Below are 20,686 nucleotides of genomic sequence, written 5' to 3' on the forward strand. Positions count from 1 at the left end.
TTGTATTAAAAAACCCCTAGTGCAAATGGAATAATATGAACTGGACTATGTTTTTCCTTTTTTTCCCTGTAATAGCTGTATAAATAGTCGGCTACAGTTGAGCCTCGTCAACGTGGCGGTGGTTCTCTCCTTTTTCTAACCAGATCCGGGTAACGCGCACCTATAGCGTGGGAAATTGCGGGCCGTCCTGCAAAACCCTGCTACAGTGCACCTTTAAATGTGACCCCGTACCACCCCGACCTTCGAGACTCGGGGACCTCCCGCACCACTCTTGGCGCAGTTCCGGAGTTCTCAGGCCAGGGTTACCTAGTACCCTTTTCTGGTACCTGTCCCCGAGTACCCAATCCTCAGTTTTGGCAAGGTTCCAGGAGAGTTCAAAGACTCTGCCCATTTGATTTTGTCAGCACCCCATGTGCCAGCTCGGACAACGCAGCAGGTGTTCTTGCCTACGGACAGCGCAAGGTCCTCAGAGACGCGGATTGCGATGTGCCCACCAACAACTTTAAGAGCCCACAGGCCCTCCTAAGGAGGGAGCACTTCAATTGTTTTGGACCCCAGGTGCAAGGAGTCCCAAGGAGGGCCGTTAGGACATGTCTATCGGCGGTGCCCCACTAAGGGGCCCTACCCATTTATTATTAGTGGAAACGAATCTGCGAATGCCGATACTCTCTATGAGGGTCTAACGAACTACTATTACGTCTTGTCCTCTCCCTGCTTCAATAGTACTATTCAGATCCAATATAAGGAAAGGGAACGGCATGGCCACAGGCACCAGCCCTGAAGATCGAAAAGGGCTAGGCGAATAACCCATACTCCAATCAATGAATCAGAGCGAGTACTCTCTCAGGGGCCTTATAGCCTGCGTGGCAAAATCAACCAAGCTATGCCTTAGCCACCTATAATTATAACAACCCATAGGTGACAGTTGGATAAGTTTATGAATGAGGAGAAAAAGATGCCAGAGACTTCCTACCATGGAACCTCGTACGTAAGAAAGTGAAGTCTCAATGGCTTCATTTACCAAAACCATCCCATGATTCTGTAGTAGTCTCGCATTTATGAGCGTGACAAAAATCATTTCGTGTAACACGCCCCAACTCTCGGTCGCAGTAGCAGACCGAAGGAAAAGCCTACCTGTTTCCTCTCAGAGGATCTCATCTTGGGTGATGACGTGCACCTGCACTTGTTATGATTTGGCTCACATTTCCCCAAGCCACATCACCATGCATTCTACCAGGGCTCAGGCTTCATCTGCCGCCTTGCTGGCGCATGTACCTACTCATGAGATCTAATGCGCAGCTCCATGGTCCTCGGTCCATACCCTTGCTTTGCATTATGCTCTGGTTCAACAGTCAAGAGATGCTACAGCCTCTGGCTCAGCAGTTTTACATTCTGCCACATTTCACTCCGACCCCACCGCCTACATAAGGCTTGGGAATCACCTAACTGGAATGGATATGAGCAAGCACTCGAAGAAGAAAAGACAGTTACTCACCTTTGTAACTGTTGTTCTTCGAGATGTGTTGCTCATATCCATTCCAAATCCACCCTCCTTCCCCTCTGTCGAAGTAGCCGGCAAGAAGGAACTGAAGGGTGGCTGAGTCGGCTGGGGTATATATCCGGCGCCATAGTGGCGCCACTCCAGGGGGCGCCCAGCCTACCCACTGTGTGTTGCTAGGGTAAAAATCTTCCGACGAACGTGCACGCGGTGCACACACACCTAACTGGAATGGATATGAGCAACACATCTCGAAGAACAACAGTTACAAAGGTGAGTAACCGTCTTTTTGGCTGAGGTCTGAGCAAGTCAGTAACGTGCGCCAGCGACCCTTTAAATGTCCAAATGCACATTCTACCACCATTCTGCACTTGCTCAGCCTGTAGTTGAACAGCTCCTTACTACTGTCCAGTCTGCCTGTGTATGGCTTCATGAGCCATGGCATTAAGGGCTAGGCTGAGTCCCCAAGGATAACTATAGGCATTTGAACATCCCCCAACGGTTATTTTCTTGTCTGGGAAGTAAATCCCTTGCTGCAACCATTTGAAAGATTAGTGTTCCTGAAGATGTGAGCCTCATGAATCCTTCCTGGCCATCCCACGTTAATGTTGGTGAAACGTCCCTTGTGATCCACCAGTGCTTGCAGCACCATTGAAAAGTACCCCTTGCGGTTTATGTACTGGCTGCCCTGGTGCTCCAGTGCCAAGACAGGGATATGGGTTCCATCTATTGCCCCACCTACAGTTAGGGAATCCCATTGCAGCAAAACCATCTACTATGACCTGCACATTTCCCAGAGTCACTACCTTTGTAGCAGCAGCTCAGTGATTGCTTTGGCTACTTGCATCACAGCAGCCCGCACAGTAGATTTGTCCGCTCCAAATTGATTCCCAATTGACCGGTAGCTGTCTGATGTTGCAAGCTTCCACAGGGCTATCGCCACTCACTTCTCAACTGTGAGGGCTGCTCTCATCTTGGTATTCTAGCACTTCAGGGCAGGGGAAGGCAAGTCACAAAGTTCCATGAAAGTGCCCTTATGCATGTGAAAGTTTCGCAGCCACTGGGAATCATCCCAGACCTGCAACACTATGCGATCCCACCAGTATGTGCTTGTTTCCCGGGCCCAGAATCAGCGTTCCACGGCTAGAACCTGCCCCTTAACAGCATGATCTCCAATGCGCGGGGGCCCGCAGTTTGAGAGAATTCTGTGTCCATGTCCTCATCACTCTCATTGCTGCACTGCTGTAGCCGCCTCCTCCTCGCCTGTTTTTTTTTTCAGGTCCTGGTTCACCGTAGACTGCACGATAATGTGCGAGGTGTTTACAATGTTCATGATTGCTGTCTTGAGCTAAGCAGGCTCCATGCTTGCCGTGGTATGGCGTCTGCACAGTTCACCCAGGAAAAAAGGCATGAAATGGTTGTCTGCCGTTGCTTTCACGGAGGGAGGGGTGAGGCTGTACCCAGACCCACCAGCGACAATGTTTTTTGCCCCATCAGGCACTGGGATCTCAACCCAGAATTCCAATGGGCGGGGGAGACTGCAGGAACCATGGGATAGCTACCCACAGTGCAACGCTCCGGAAGTCGATGCTAGCCTCGGTACATGGACACACACTGCAGAATGAATATGCTTAGTGTGGCTGCATGCAGTCAACTTTATACAATCGGTTGCCAAAAATCGAATTCTGTAAATTCAGAGTAATCCCGTAGTGTAGACATACCCGTTGACTCTGGGGGTTAGTTTAACTGCATTGCTCAGGGATGTGGACTTTTCATACCCCTGAGCAATGTAGTTAAATCAACCTAACTGCCTAGCATGGACCAGGCCTAAGTGTGCGTGTATATGTATGTATGTATGTATGTATATATATATATATACACATTTATTCACAGTGAAACAGTAAAAATAGGTTTCAGTAACCACAGAAACAGATTTCTTGTTTAATCCGTGCTAATAGGGTGTGTCTTTGTTCGCTCTAGTGGTTAAACCATATACAGAGTCTGTTACTGGCTCCAAGCTAAGGCAACCGCTACTTTACCCCAAGCGGTCATTACTGCTTTCAGCTGAGATTCCAGGGGCTCCCACAAAGTACTGTGGTCAGGGTTGGGTTAATCTTTTGTGGGTTTGGTGCCAAGCATATTTGTGGGCCCCCATGGGGCAATGGAGTATGGTGCTGGGGGAGGGGGTCCCTGGAGCGAGGAGCTGGCCAGGGACAATGGGGCACAGTGCGGCGGGGATGGCTCCGCACCACCCATCTCAGTGCATGGGCACTGTTTACAAATGAGCAGCAGCTGCCAGATGCACGTTGGCCTGACCCTTCCCCTCGGGGTGGACCCATGCCTTGCGCCACACCACCCCCCTGCCCAACACCCCCCTGCCCAGAGACCCCCCACAGACCCCTGTGCCCCCTGCTGAAATCCCCCACAGACCCATATGCCCAGTGCCCCCCAGAGCTGCTATGCCCAGCGCCCCCTAGCCCAGAGACTCCTCCACACACTTCTCACCACAACTGCATAGTGCCCCACATAGACCTCACACTGCCCAGCACCCTCCAATGCATACACACCCCTATACCCAGAGCACCCTGATGCCTCATTGCCCAGTGCTCTCCCCACAGCCCCTCATCACAACTGCACAGCATCCAGCACAAACCCCACACTGTCCAGTGCCCCAGCATACAGACTTCCCCCACCACTCTATGACCAGCACTCCCACACCAGCCCCCACACTGCCCAGGGCCCCAAAACACACATATCTCCCCCACTCTCACAGAAACCTGTGCCCTGCCCCTCAGATGCACTCACCAGCCCCATTAGGAGGTGACCATGTCTGCTGGGGTGAGCCAGCAGTATGGCTCGGGTCGGTCCCTGGACAGGGATTGCTCCAGCCCCTTGGGAGCAATGCAGTCAGCCAGGCTGGAGCAGGAGCAGAGCCTGTTCAGGCTGGGTTCCCTCCGAACCCACTTGTCTGGTAGACCCCAGCCATGTCCCCTCACCCCCGTGCCACTCTTCCCTCCCCATTGGCTGAGACTTGCCCAGTCTCTGCACCAGTCCCAGGCATCTCAGCCCTGGGCAGATAGGGAGGATCCCACACTTGGTGGACAGCAGAGACCACTGGGCAGTGGGGCAGACCCCTCCAGATGCAACCCCCAAGATCCTGCCAGGCCGGCCATACCCACTGGCCCCGCAGCCAGGAGTCCTGCCCAGCCTGCATAGCAGAGCCTGGCTGCTGGGTGGCGTGCATGACCTGCTGGTAGAGAACCACTCACACAGCCAGACCTGGGTGTTGGACTGCCCTGAGCGAGGGGCCAGATCCAGCTGAATGGATGGGTTAGACAGGTCTATAATAGGCCCCCCTCAAAGTGTGGGCCCAGCACCACTGGCACCATTGTAAACCTGGTACTGACTTTGGTGGCTCAGGATTTGGGGAGAATGTGGTACATCATGGGTAGGGTGACGAGGTGTCCAGCTTTTGACCGGAACACCTGGCTGAAAAGGGACCCTGGCGGCTTCAGTCAGCACTGCTGACCAGGCCTTTAAAAGTCTGGTCAGCGATGCTGCGGCGCTAAGGGAGGCTAGTCCCTACCTTTCCTGGCTGGCACTGCACTACGCCCCGGAAGTGGCCAGCAGTTCCAACTCCTAGACAGAGGGACCCTGGAGTTCCATGTGCTGCCCCTACCCCAAGCACCAGCTGTGCACTCCCACTGGCCGGGGGAGAGGGGGGCGGTGCCTGTGGGCAAGAGTGGAGCGTGGAGGGAGGGAGTGTAGTGAGTAGGGGGATGTAGTGGAATGTAGTGCGTGGAGGCGGGGCCTCGGGGAAGGGATGGGGCTAGGGCATTTGATTTTGTACGACTAAAAAGTTGGCAACTCTAATCATGGGAGATGTAGTCTCGCCAGGGAGCTCAACCCATAGAGGAAAATTTGGGCACGAGGCACCCACACTACAGTTTCCAGGAGGGACCATGACAGCATTTCCCAAATGAATTTTTTCGTTTTCAGCCAAAGGCTTTTACATGAAAATTTTCAGGGTCTTTTTTTTTTACTGAAAAGTCAAAATTTTGCACAGGAAAAATACACATTTGCAAACTGTGCTAGCTGTCGCAATTCAATTAAAAACATTTTCATTCATCCATCCATTAAAATTCCTCCCCTTCAGTGTTACTCTTTTGTGTACAAACATGTTATTCTAGCCCTGAGTTAATTAATAGCTCTTATTACTACACTCCAGTTTGCTGTTTCACAGTACAAAAACTGTTGATTTTTTTAAAGTTATAGGTGACATCCTGGTTTTCCTGCAGGCCATTTATCATGATGGCAACACAAGGAAACCTCTCCCCAGTATAAGATTAAAGATTCCAGTTACATAACAAAAAAATAAATATATTTAACAGCATTACAGGAAATAAAAGAAAAATCATATCCAGTCATATTTCCATTGCACTGGGTTTTTAGATATTTTACCGCATGTATCTAGTCTAAATTTAGCGCTTGTGAAAGCCACTGGCCTATCTGACTTCCAGTTTAGAGAGGATGGGTATGAAATGCACTGGATTACAGATATGGAAACTAAAGTCCATTCTCTCCCCTTCCCCTCCCCCTCCACCCCCTATTCCCCCAGCAGATATAGCATAGGCAGTAAAAATGCAAGCATCCCCACACCACCATGTAAATATGCCTCAACCCTGAGTGGAGTAATCTTCTCTGTGGGTCAGAGGATAATTTAGTCTCCATGGCCCATTCAGCCTTTGGCCAGTCTGTAAAGACTAGTAACTAGGCAGCCAATTATTGCTAAATTGCCATGGTAATGTTTGTGTCTACGGAGATTGGATGGGGACCATCAATTCATGTAACATACAACTAGTTATCAAAGGAATAGTAACTCCTTTTAGTCATTAAAAACCTGGGCTGGATTCAAACCTGATTTGTTTTCCTCAATATCTGGGGTGTGGAAAGAATTGATGGACTTTGTAATAATAAATTGTAAAGTATTTTTATATTTGATTCTAATACATTACAAAGAATCATATATTACAAATTTTGATGTGTCTTCTGACTTTTTGCTCCAGTTCTGTGTGTAATTATAGGTTAAGCATACATTGTTTTATGTTATAAATCCACCCACAGAAGTATTTTGCTATCCTAAGAAAGAGAATTTGATTGTCCTGTATTGAAATGGCTACAATGCTGCATTAAAAATATTTGTATAGCATTATTATTACAGGAATTGCCATGACAACTCAAGTGACAGCGTTAAGAATGACACTACAAGCCCAGTCCTGCCTCAGTTAAAGTTACTAAAGAATTCAAAGTCACATATAAAAAAAAATCTTTAGATTTTCATATTCAGAACAGGAAAACGTTCTCATTCTCCTGAGACTAAACTGAAATAGCTGACTATAGTAATTATGGTAATTTATTTTTCTTCAGATTTCCAATGCATGGAACCACTAGGTATGGAATCAGGAGAAATTCACTCTGACCAAATCACTGTCTCCTCCCAGTATAGCACCAACTGGTCTTCAGAAAGGTCCCGGCTAAATTACGCTGAAAATGGATGGACCCCTGGAGAAGATTCCAGTAGAGAATGGATACAGGTACAAAGCTAATGTTCCAGAGACAATATTAATAAAACTCTACGGAGTGCATTCAAGTTGACAATGCAAAGTGTAAAGAATATACAAAATACTACAGTAAAATATTTCTGCATAATGTAAGAACTGTAGCAAGTGACTATCTTACATTTCCTATTACACACACACACAAAAAAGACTGACTCCCGAAGGTATAACAAAGAAAAGGTCAAGAAGATTAATTCTTTTGCTTCCTGCGTCTATAGTTTTTTCAGTCTTCTGGGCACAAATAACAAAGATTTTGGTTTAGTGGAAAAGTCAATATTAGTTTAACATACACTTAAAGTGAAGTGATCCAGTAAACTGAGCATGTGATATCCCTCTAACTGATAATACCTAGAGTTATGTGGTACCATGCTTAACGGACTAGAAATTCACCTCTAAAGGCCTGAATCCAAATCTAGGTTATGTCAGAAATGAAATGAGTTCACTGTTCCCAATCTTGCCCTTAGTAACCATTCTTCCATATCACAAAACAAAACATTCTTTAGTATGACTGGTAATCTTGTTGACAAAGAACTTTTGATATAAGCCCTGGTCCTGCAAACACTTATGCACCTGAAGACTCTCATTGGGTTCAGTGGGACTACTCATGTTTTAAAGCAGTGGTCCCCAACCTTTTCGTCTGGCGGGCACCAGACAAAGGACCGTGGCGGCGGTGGAGCATCCGCCAAAATGCTGCTGAATTTCTGCAGCGTTTCGGTGGCGACACCTCTCAATGATGTCGCTTGTCGGCGGCAGGTGGCGTCATTGAGAGGCGTCGCCGCCAAAATGCTGCAGAAATTCGGTGGCATTTCGGGGGATGCTCCACCGGGCGCCCGTGGGCACTGCATTGGAAACCCCTGTTTTAAAGTATTTGCAAGATCAGGTCCACAGTTTGCTGGTCACATCATTCCTAAACATGTTAGATGTATTCGTATTAATTATTGTGGAATAAAACCAAATAAATTCATTTTAGAAGACTAATACTAATATTTTATATACTCATTATCACACACACACAAAAAATACAAACTTATCTGCATTATTTGAGTCTTTTTAACTTCTTGCCTTAATTGTGATCCATACTCTGTTGCTCACAGCAACAGCAAGAAGTTTCACTTATGTCAGATTAATAATGCTGTATTTAAGGCTTACAGCAGATTAAATATGTGGAGCTCTCTTTCTGCTTCTGTTGTTTTTCATAGGAAATTACTAACTGACATACAAAAACAATGCATCGTTAGCCATCAACAAGAATGTTCACGTTGCTGCTTCCTGTGAGGTTTGCAATGTGCAAGAAAGCTTAAAAGCATGTTGAGCAGTAGTCAGTAAAGGGAAGCAAGAAAGGAAAATTCTTACATTTCTGATTCATTGCACACAATGGGACTCTCAAGAGTCCTGCTTAAGAGGCCCAGACATATCCTGAATTGCTGGAAACTTGCTAATTGTAAGTGATGGACTTAGTAATACTTGAATGTGGCAAAAAAGCAGTGGATTCTTATTCCCTTAACTAGCCATAAATAAGAGTTAAAACCTCTCAATCTTTACCTAAGAAGTAATAGGCTTGGTATTAATCAATGCTGCTTGAAATCCATGGAATGCATATGGGAAAAGAGTAGAATGCATCAGAATCAAATTCCATGTGTTTCATCTGTTTGTACGGCTGCCTTTCTTTCTTTCTGTCACTTATGCATTTGTTGCTGCATAATCAAAACATGCAGGTTAGTCAAAGCTAATCCATGTGGTTTATGTGCTTTATTCACTTATAGTAATTGCATGTATATAGTTTAATCCCTTAACTGAAGAACTAGATCTTTCCAGGAAAAAGGTTTTTTTTAAAATGTTTTATTTTTTGATAACAAAAACATAACAAAATGGATTCAGTCTTAAACTGCTCTAACCTTTATGCTTGAGACTTTAAGCCACCTTTCCATTACCCCAAACCTGGCATAGCCAGGGACCAAAATAGCCTCAATATAATTTAGAGTGGCCTCAGGCTGCAGCCTGTTGCTATGCCAGCCAAGAAACTGGTGGAGTGCCATGTGCTCCATACTAGCACACTGTCAGCTGATTTCTCCCAGGCCCTACCTATACCTGAAGTGGTATAGCCTCAGATAGTTTTCCCCATGTGCTAGGGTCTCCAGGCGGACTTGTCTCTCTGAAGCAGAATTAATCCTAGAGCCATCTGAGCCAAAACAGCTCCATACCCATCCTGCTCCGAATGCAGGGCTGTGTCTGGTTGACATGACTGAGCCCATAACATAAAATCCTTTAAAAAGATTCGTTATACTGCATATGAAAACTCCACTCAACCTGCACGTTGTAGAGGAGCTCTACATTGCAGGTCTCTGCAATTAACCAGAGAGGGGGTATGTGGCTGGGGCAGGAGCATGCAAACAGCACAGATGTACGCATCCAAACTCTGTGGGTCTCTTTCTGATTTATACTAAAGCCCCTTTACACCACTCCAGCAGTGTAAAGAGGCCTCAAAATGGGTGTAAATTTGAGGCCCCTTTACATTACCAGAGCTTTAGTGTAAAGGAGAATCAGGCCCTGGGAGTGAGGTGGGCAGAAGGAGTAGGACGCATCCATTGCTCCCACTTATATTCTGCAGCGGCAGCAGCCGCACAAACTGGCAGCCCAGGCAGATTAGCGAGTTGGAGCCGAGGATTCCATGTCTTGGTCCCGCATCATTTTCAGTAGCTTGATTCCTTTTTCACCCCAATTGGCCCAGGAAGTTTGAAATGCAGGAAGACATAAGTGACTGATTTTAAATGATCATCGGTATTATGATCATATTTATTTATTTAATTACATACTGAGGAATAACAAGCTAGGTGCTTTCCACTAAAGTCAGTTGAAATTGCTGAGTCAGCTGCTCAGCACTTTTGAATATCAGATACCTCAACATGTACTTAGGCATCCATTTGTGAAAATCTTGAATGTTGTGTATTATGATTCAACGTCCTTTGGTGATGCTTGTAATAAACCTATGTTGCAGGATTTTACCTGAATAAAGCATGGTCCATCAAGGGCTAATAGCCAGGATGGGCAGGGATGGTGTCTCTAGCTTCTGTTTGCCAGAAGCTGGGAATGGGCGACGGGATGGATCACTTGATCATTACCTGTTCTGTTCATTCCCTCTGGGGCACCTGTCATTGGCCACTGTCAGAAGACAGGATACTGGGCTAGATGGACCTTTGGTCTGACCCGGTATGGCCGTTCTTATGTTCTTATATTGACTATACACAGTAAGAACTCTAGGATTCAGAGAACCAGCAAAACCACTGATATATCAGTGTTGAACCTGAAATTAAGCCCTGGTCTACACTGGGGGGCTTGGAGAATTGATCTAAGTAACACAACTTCAGCTATGTGAATAATGTAGCTGAAGTCGACGTACTTAGATCTGCTCACTGCAGGACTGCTGCTGCTTCCCCATTGACTCTGCCTGCAGCTCTCACGGAGGTGGAATATAGGAGTCGACAGGAGAGTGATCGGGGGTTGATTTATCGTGTCTAGTCTAGACGTGATTCATAGATTCATAGACTCTAGGACTGGAAGGGACCTCGAGAGGTCATCGAGTCCAGTTCCCTGCCCTCATGGCAGGACCAAATACTGTCTAGACCATCTCTGATAGACATTTATCTAACCTACTCTTAAATATCTCCAGAGATGGAGATTCCACAACCTCCCTAGGCAATTTATTCCAGTGTTTAACTACCCTGACAGTTAGGAACTTTTTCCTAATGTCCAACCTAAATCTCCCTTGCTGCAGTTTAAGCCCATTGCTCTGGTGGTACATAGGAAAGAATAGGAAACAAAGGGTAGGAATTATGGTGCCAATTTTTTTCAGAACTGAAGCTGAGGTAAAAGTAGTGGTGGTCCCCCAGGGGTCTGTACTTATTTCATAAATTGATCTGAAAAAAGGAGTAGAACAGTGAGAAGTGTGCAAAAATCACTTTTGCAGATAGGACAACAAAACTACATCCACGAAATAAGTCCAAGCAGACGGCGCAAAGCTACAGAACCCATGGATCGTACACAAAAACTGCGAGTGAGATGGGGCACACAAAATAGGTAGATTGCAAATTCAAGTGCATTGAGCAAGCACAGCGCACAGTTGGAAAATATAATGCCAAAGTAGACATAAAATATAGGGGTCTAAATTAGTTCTGTTACCGACTTCAACAGAAAGAGATCTTAGGATGCAATTGTGGAGAGATCCTCGACAAATATTCTACTTCTAATGTTGGCAGTGGCAAGTCAACAAAAGGAACAGAATGTTGGGGGATTGGGTCCCATGCATTGGCAAAAAAGGGATAGCGATATAGTCCGGAATTACCATGAGAAATATGATGATTGCGCGTCTGTAATTAGGCATTGCCATTTGGTCTAGAGCGTCAGGTTCCCACATCTTGAAAATTGCATTATTGGGGCAGTATTTTGATAGCTTATCCATGAACCAAGGCTTTTTCAATAAAGATATAATTAGAAATGGAAAAAAGTGTCAAAAATGATTGCGAGGGGTTGGAATATTATAAGGGTCTTTGACGGCGACCCGTAATAAATAAATTTAAAACGTACTTTACACCACTTTTGCAAGTTATGGGAAAGAGACAAACTACAAGGAGGCAGACATCTAGATTTGAGTCATTAGAATAAGCTTGACCATGATAGTAGTATGAAAGATTAGTTCATAGAAGACAAGCTTAGTTAATAGGAGGGAGAGAGTATAGTCTGCTTTACGCTGATAAGGGGTTAACAAACAGTCTCTTGACCTTGGAATATCCATGACCAGATGAGCGCAAGCAACGAACAAGACCAGTGACTTCGAAAATCTTCCGGGGCAAATAAGTAAGGGTAAAGAATCTTCTGTTGATTGTTTCCGTTGTATGTATAGTTTCAATTCATGGTTTTGAGAGTGAGCCACAGCGTATAACAGACATCTGCGAACTCTACTGTACAAGATTAGGTAGAGGTAGCAAAACAAAGGAAGAAAAGGGCGGTTAGTCATTGGCTTGGAATAACTTGTTTCGCTATTTCGGCCAATGTGTATTTGGTTAAACTGGCAAGGTTGACTTTGTAAATTGTATACAGCGTGAGAAAATTGACCACTTTTGAATTAGATAGTGATAAGAGGTATTGCTCACGGGAGCGCACGGTATCTATCAATTCTTAGGTTCCATATCGCGGAAAGACCCTTGTAAAATATCGCAAGGTCGTTTTCGGTGATTTACAGAGATAATTTTCTTCAACTTTAATTCTTGTATTAAAAGCCTTTTCTTTGAGAAGACCTGATTGCGATGTTCCTCGTGTCAAGGGCAAAGGACTGACGGCTTGTGTACTCACAGCTCCTAGGGATATTGGGCAGAAGTAGACAAACAGAAGAGGCAAGGGGGCGCAGGTATAGTGAAGATCCTTGATTATCCCACCTTTGATTTTAGAGTCGAGCCAGGGAGCTTGACTCGTATGCTCTCACTCTGACTGGCTGATGGCGGAGGTACATAACAGATGGAACTCGAGGGGCAGTCAGCTTATGATAAGACAGCTGGGCCTCATCGTGTTTATAGCAGATTCTAACGGAGTTTGAATCAACAGTGATGTCCTCCCATAGTGTATCCAGGGAGGAGGACCGGATTGCTAGGAGGAAGAGAGAAGGGCAGGGACCGTGACAGCATTGTGAGTTGGCCCCTTTGTGTGAGCGAGGCTCAAGCGGTGATTTGGGTCTTGAGGGTCTCCAGAGTAAGGAGTTTGGGGTACCACCAAGACGTGTATCAGGCATCTGCACCAAGATCCTGTGGTTCAGAATCGAGCACAACCACTACGCAGAAAGAGACTCTAGAGTGAACTGGTAATTAGCTTAGCGGGTTCATGCTTGGTAACCTAGGGTCTTTCAGCCTTCGCAGTCCAGCTAAGCACCTATCTATAGTTGAGCATGCTGATTAGCGTCAAGAAGAATGGGGTTAATACGCTCACAAGACAACAGATCTACATAACGCAGGACTGGTAGAAGTTTGTTATCTACTCTGTTGCTCATAGCATAAGCCAAAGTAACGTGGCGTAGAGTCAACAGAGAGTTGTACAATAGTAACAATTCAAGGGCATGAGACACCAGAATTAAAAAGCAGAATACTAAAAGGAACTACTCTTTTCCACCTATTCATATGGAACAGAGTCCAAGTCATCAGGTAGTAACTCGTTTATGGCAGATAGAAGAAGAATGTTTGAAGTCCAAGAATTAATGAGACAGGGGTTAGAAAAAAGATACTGAGAGGCAAAGTAGTGGAGGCATAGCTCATGCAATGGCTATGCGCAGCGATGGGGCCCGAGGCCAGCTATCCGGCTGAGTCCGTTCTAGCTCTATATTGGCCAGAAGGTTGGGAATGGGGGAGCGGCTGCTGGGTGGGGCGTATGATGGATTGCCACTTGACGTCATGTTGGTCAATTCCATGAGGAGGGAGTATCTGGGGCAGCCGTATGGGATATTTAAGTGGCCTCCCGTCACTTATCCAAAAACAAGACTGAAGAACCAACAGGAATACGTACGGCTAAAGATAAGCCTCCATTGTTGACCTGACGTCAATTAAATGCAAGCCATTCTATATATACTTGTTATGTTTCCTGAAATATTCAGACACTTAGGAGAACAGTTCATCCACGCCATAATCCTGGGATTTGCTACGCCACGAAAATCTAGTGAGATCGAAAACAACTCAAAATTAGATTTCGTTTCCTTTCACGTATAAAAAGAGTGAATGGCGCTACAGGTCTTGCGTCAATATAGCAAGCACTACCAAACATAAACAGATTAGGGATGATTTTTGCGAGTCAGTTTTCATCTAGATACTTGAGAGCACCCCTTACACGAACTAAAGACTGTAGTTCACATCATGGCAGCCCCAAACGCTTCTCGTACAGGCATTTCCTGTCAAAACCAGCATGCCCAGATCATGACGATGGCCTCACGATCCTGTTTGTTAGGCATACCACACCAGTATGGCATGCCGCGCGTCTCGCGAAGGTCCGACGCCGCGGGGAATCTGACGCCAGGGCCAATCTCGGCCTTCAAAATAATCTACGCAACAGAATTTTGAGGGTCTGTTACAGGCGATCCAGACTCGTTACCTAGGAAGCTCAGAGACGTCTACAGGCGGAACTTTCATCCTGAGCCGATAGCTCAGAAGAAAGATCTGAAGCCAGTGGGGCAGACACCTCATGGCACTCGTCTATGGGCTACCGATAGCCGCCGCGAGCAGGGGGCGGCTGTGAACAGGGTCGGGAATATGCAAACACTGCCAAGTGGGCAAGCTGCACCAAAACCGATCCGATCTGAACAGGAGTTGGTTACACTGCCAATGTAGATAAACCTTACCGACTATGCCTGCCTCGGTGCACTCCATGCTTGGTAGGGGGCGCTCCTGCGGCCAGCACTTTCTGAAGGTCCGCACTAGCCATCACACGACCCGGAGAGGGGGCGGTCCCCGTGGCTGAGGGCGAGGCGCCTAGCAGCACCATCCCGGCCACACAAACAATATTTCTGGACTCGGAGAGACAATTCGAACATCTCGACCCAACATGCCACCCCTGTGCACTCACTATTACTTGTCTGGTATACACGCGAGGGGGTACCAGTTGGACCATGGGAGCAGCGGAGCACCCACAACTCGTAGACAGTCGGGGGAAGGACCATGATCTTAATCTAACGACCAATATTACTCGTGGGATCGTGGAGATCCGTGTATCTGGATTTGTCTTGCCCTAAAGATCAACAAAAAAGCACACTCCAGCCAAAGTGTAAGAGGCTCAAAAATGGGTGTAATTTGAGGCCCCTTAACATTAGATAGCAACTAGATATAGAGGAATGTAAGTCTATTACATACAGAACTAAAGTTTTAAAGGAGAAATCAGGCCCCTTGACAGGAGACAGAGACGGATGGAAGCAGGAAAGAGATGCGAGTAGGAACGCATCCGAGTGCGCCCACTTTATATCGCGCGGCAGCAGCGCAACAGACTGGTAGGCCAGGCAAAGCGGTTGGCGCCCGGAGCATTAGATGTATATCTGGGTCCGATCATTTTCAAGTTAGCTTGATTCCTTTTTTCTAACCCAATTGGCCCGGAAGTTTGAATGCAGGAAAGACATAAGTGAGAATTAAGATGACACGGTATTCATGATCATTATGTATTATTTAATCAGTACTGATGGAATAACAAGCTAGGTGCTTCACAAGTCAGTGTGAAATTTGCTGAGTCCAAGCTGCTCAGCATTTTGAATACAATACCTCAACATGTACCTTAGCATTGTGTGTATAGAATCTGAAGTTTTGAGTGTATTAATGTTAAGTCATTGGTGATGCTTGTAATACCTATGTTTGCAGGATTCCTGAATATAGCAGGCATAAGGGCTAAGTCAGATGGGCATTATGGTGTTCTATAGTCTGTTTGAATACAGAAAGACTAAGGGAATGGCGATGTGGAATGAGATTGTATACTTGTTGCTGTTCATGTACCTGCTGGGGCACTGCTGGACTATTGGCATTCAGAAGGACAGGCAAGGGCTCTGAGATGGAACAAGGATTACCTTTGTCGCATAGAGTATGGCCATTCTATGTCTTAATACTATACACACATTAAGATCTGAAGATGTCAGTAGAACTCAGGTAAACACGAGTAATCAGTGTGAACCTGAATAAGCGCTGTTGAATTTATGTCCAGCTGTGCTACAGGAGTGCAGTGAGGTCTGATCTTTTATTTGTCTGCTGTAACATAATGTAGATTTTTAAGGCCCAGATTTGGGCATCACTGGTTTCCCTGGGTGTCGTGGCTGACCCAGCATCGAGTGTATTCTGTTAGCTATAAGTATCCCCTCTGGGGGGAGGCCTTGGAGGAGAGGCGGCACTGCATCACCAGGCACCATTACGTCCTTACGTTGCAAACTAGTCAGTGTTTGTCCAGGTTCGGACCGTCGTCTTTTAGTCTGCTCACTGGCGGTAAGTGCGCGTCGTTGCGTATTTCACCCATTGGACTGCGGCTGTGTGCACTCCAACGGAGGTGAAATATGGGCGTACCCTTCACTCGAAGCTGGTTTGGGGTTGATTTTAATCTTAGAGGTTCGAAAAAGGGATAGACAATACTAATGTTTGATGTGTTCCGTTTCAAGATTTACCGAATCTCTCGTGACTGGAGGAGTTCTTCCTGGAGTAGGCATAAGGGTGGGCAAGGTGAGACGGGAGGAGGTGTACTGTGTACTGCCCATAGCGTATCATAAGATAGAGCGTTTCTACGGGCACATCTCCACTGATGAAGAACTACTATATAACCTACTACGCATTAAACGATGATCCCAATGAAGATGGACTCATCCAGACCTGCGCACCTGAGGACCAACTAATAATTCAGGATTGTTTCAAGTCACCTGAACAGGAAACTTTTCCTAATGTCCAACCTAAATCTCCTCATGTACGCCCTCGAGTATGCTTACTGTCGTTCTCAGATGCTCTAGTGGCTTCGGTCTAACTATCATTGAGCAATAAGATCGAAACAGTTTCTGCTCCTTCTGCAATGCCTTTTAGAATCACGATGTGAATGAACAAATGACCATAACGCTGTTCTAAATTGCACGTCAGGTGATATGCCGTCTCAACAGCTCTCTTTTTCCCAGATTAAAACCTCACGACCAAGCTTTAATCAAGACCTTCCTCTAGGTCATGTTCCCAGGCGGTAATATTTCTTTGTGCGCTTCCTGGACTCTCCCAATTTCTCAATAACTTTCTTGAAATGCAAATGTCCAGAATGGACACAATATGCAGCTGAGGCTAACAGGCAGAGTAGAGCGAAGATATGATTTCTCACAAACACTGTACACCAAATCACGGTTTGCTTTTTTTGCAACAGCATCACACTGTTGACTCATATTTAGCTTGTGGTCCACTATAACCCCTAGATCCCTTTCTGCCGTACTCCTTCCTAGACAGTCTCTTCCCATTCTGTATCTGTGAAATTTATTGTTCCTTCCCAAAGATAAGTCAACCCTTGCTGGATCGACTGCTGCTGCCAAACCAGCAGAAAGTGTAGACGCACCCTAAGTTGAAACCACTTCTCTCATAATACTAGCTGGATAAAGATCCACTGCTTTAAGATTTTCAAAAATGCGTGTATTTATTGATTCAGTCACACACACACTTGTAAGACCCCAATTTATGCATGAACAGTTAGGTGGCTAAGTGGCCATGTCTGCCTTTGAAGGTGGAGGAGGGGGTCAGTATCTTTTATGGGACCAATTTCTGTTGAAGAGAGAGACAAGCGTTTGAGCTTGAAAATTTATCTCTCTCTTCAACAGAAGTTGGTCCCATAAAAGATATCACCTCACCAACCTAGCCTCTCTAATATCCTGGGACTGACATAGCTACAACATCATTTTAAATTCTTGATACACGTATGCAAATCAAGTGTATAAATGAGATGTGTGCAGCTGTACATATGCAAAGGTGTTTGAAAATGTAGCCCTAATTATTTATTTCCTTGCTTGGCCATTCTTTGTATGTGGCAGATACCACTAATCTCCTTTCCCTTCTTTTCCCCTCCCTTCAAAGTTAATATTTTTGCTAAAAGAAAAAATCTGGTTCCATATCTGGAGAGGGACATCTAGAGGGCATATGATATGATTGTTTTCCTTGAGGTGTTGATGTCTCTGGGATCATTTCACTGAAGAAAATTAGCAAAATGGTGGCTGCTTGTAATATTTCATTGAACAAAGATCTGCGTGAATTCCAGCCATGGACATATGATCTATTCTTCAGTAGGAAAACTAGATTCTCCCTTTGTGCCCATAAAATATTTCTCACTAACTCTTAAGCTCAGCTGAACATCAGCTGCACACCCTCCTGTGCTAAATGAATGATTCCTTTTATTTTTCATTTTGAAATATATGTCAAAAGCTCAGACAAAAGATCAACAGCAAAACTGTATCTCACACAGCTTTTTCTCCACTTCTTGTTACTCTTTTACAAATGTTCAAAATTGGCTGAAATAACTTGAACCTAGGGGTGACCATATTGTCTCCAGTGGAGTCAGCCTGGGCTGAGTTTTGTCCAGTGCATTTTAAATGATCATATAAATATTTTCTATTAATATACAAATAAGAATAGAATTAAGACATGAAAGGAATGTATGCAACAATGGTTACCAAAAATAGGCCTTAAGTTAGTTAATTGTCCAATGGAATGTTACTATCTTCTGACCTTCAGCTAAACCTACTTGTTTATTTCACTTATATTTCACACAGTCGGTTTCCATTTTGTGATTAAATAGGTTTTTTTTTTAAAATAAATAAAAACAACCCTTTAATTTAATCATGAGCAAGATACTGGTGTTGAAATGTATGCTAGTGTCCCTTATTAACATATCTTTTCAGGGGAAAAATAGTATAGTGTTTCAATTTCTGTAATCTAAACAACAAACACGTTAATAGGTATCAATTACCAAACAGTTCCAGCTCTTAGAACCAGTAAGAAGGCCAGGGTGAGGATTCCACATCTGGCTTTAGTGAAATCTGTTCCTGTCTGTGGTATTTAAAAGTTAAAGAACTCCTGTTATTGTACAATTGGGAATCCTAGGGGAGTACAATGTTAATGAAATCCATAACATGCAAGAATTTTATGACTACACTTTCAAAACTTTCCTTTAAAAGGGATGGCTGATTTCTGCCCTAGCACCAATAATTGGATTTTTACAGAGTACATTTAATGTTCACATTTAGGACCTACAGTTACACTGTGTGTAATGTAATACATGAAATTCTTATATTTAAATGACGTTCCTATCTTGTTTTTGAAGCCCTTGAGCAAAAACCAGGCACTCCTAAACATGACAGGCCTTTACATCTCTGAGCCTCTGTAATAGATCTTAGCCACTTCCCTTCAAGGGAGAATGGAAAAGACTGCAGTGCCACAAAAAGAGCATAATACCAGAGAGGGTATGTTAAACAGAAATCACTGGAGACCAGTGTGTGTGTGATTTTGAGATTTGTTGCCCATTACTAGTCTCATTGGTGACCTACACTATCAATAATTCTCATGCCAATACAGCTTTTCAAGCCCTCTGTGGACATTTTTTGCATATATTTACTGCAGAATATGCAAGTTACTATCAAAATATTCCTTCCATACAGCTCAGCAATGATGTCTGAGGTGTGTATTTTTTCTTCTTTCTGCCTGGTCAGGCAATGACATTGTGAGTGCATCTCTTATTCCATCCACCCAGCTGGGCAGGAGTATCGGTGCAATTTCTTCTTCCCTCCACCTAGCTGGACAGTAGCTCTTTAGTGGCGCAATTCTTCTCTCCTGTAACATTTAGCAAGCCCTCTACATGCAGGTTGCTTGCAGAAAAGGATACAGCATGGCTATTAACTATAAAGTACTTAGACTGAGCAGCAGGCTTCTGGCCATAGAGCAGGTCCCCCCCCTTTTACTCTCTGGTCGGTCTGTCTAGATCAGGGGTAGGCAACCTACGGCATGGGTGCCGAAGGCGGCACGCAAGCTGTTTTCAGTGGCACTCACACTGCCCAGGTCTTGGCCACCAGTTCAGGGGGCTCTGCATTTTAATTTAATTTTAAATGAAGCTTCTTAAACATTTTAAAAACCTTATTTACTTTACATACAACACTAGTTTAGTTATGTATTATAGACTTATAGAAAGAGACCTTCTAAAAACATTAAAATGTATTCCTGGCACATGAAACCTTAAATGAGAGTGAATAAATGAATACTCAGCACACCACTTCTGAAGGGTTGCCGACCCCTGTACTAAATAATGACACCGGTTCACGTCAGAGTATCTCAGTGTGTTTCTTTAAGATGTTCTCTAACAATATCTCTCACTTTTCCCTTATTGCAAGAGATTTTTCAACTGTTCCTCAGAGACCTCTTCTATTATCCCTGTATAATTAAATGAGAAGCTAAGGATATGGAAAACTTTATATTAAAAAAATCAATCCCAAAATCATTTCAAGCTTTTCTTCTCTGCTATTTTTGCTGTGTTCCTAATTTGTGATCTATGTCCCACATTTAGGCAACGTTAGGTTAGGTGCTATATCTGTATCTCAGAAATGATATATGTACTATACTAAGTTGCTATAGTAGGCCTCAAATCTGCAAACATTTAAGCACGCATGACTTCAACAGGACTACTCACATGGGTAAAGTTAGGCATAGATTTAAAGAGTTTGTGGGATTGAGGTTTTAATAAGTATGTATAAAGCAACATTAGATAATGTTAATTTTATAGTTTTTCTTTTAACTTCAATAACATATTTTGTTTACCTGAGTAGAGGTCTAATCTATGTGGCATTTTTATAAAATCTTCTGATTATATCTTTCTTTAATATGTTGGAAGATTTTGTTCAGTTCCTGCTATCTTTATTTAGGGAATTCCATTTGTTTCTATAAATATTCTCCTCTTAGATGCACAGCAGGAAGTTAGCTAATTCTCCAAATTTTTTACTAATAAAAAAAATTAATGGATACAACAAGACCTCTTTATTAGTGGTGATTTAGTGAGCTTAGTATATATGAAGTAG

The 20,686-nt window shown here is 44.5% G+C and overlaps 1 protein-coding gene across 1 annotated transcript in view; it reads left to right on the top strand.

The window, feature by feature from the left end:
- Window positions 1-20,686, top strand: part of NRP1 (neuropilin 1) — a 164,341-nt gene that overhangs the window by 88,640 nt on the left and 55,015 nt on the right. Inside the window, 1 exon segment of the mRNA XM_032779046.2 lies at window positions 6,926-7,092. Within this exon segment, the coding sequence (XP_032634937.2) occupies window positions 6,926-7,092 (167 nt within the window).

This window comes from Chelonoidis abingdonii, chromosome 2 (genome assembly GCF_003597395.2).
Source record: "Chelonoidis abingdonii isolate Lonesome George chromosome 2, CheloAbing_2.0, whole genome shotgun sequence".
Taxonomy (NCBI): Eukaryota; Metazoa; Chordata; order Testudines; family Testudinidae; genus Chelonoidis; species Chelonoidis abingdonii.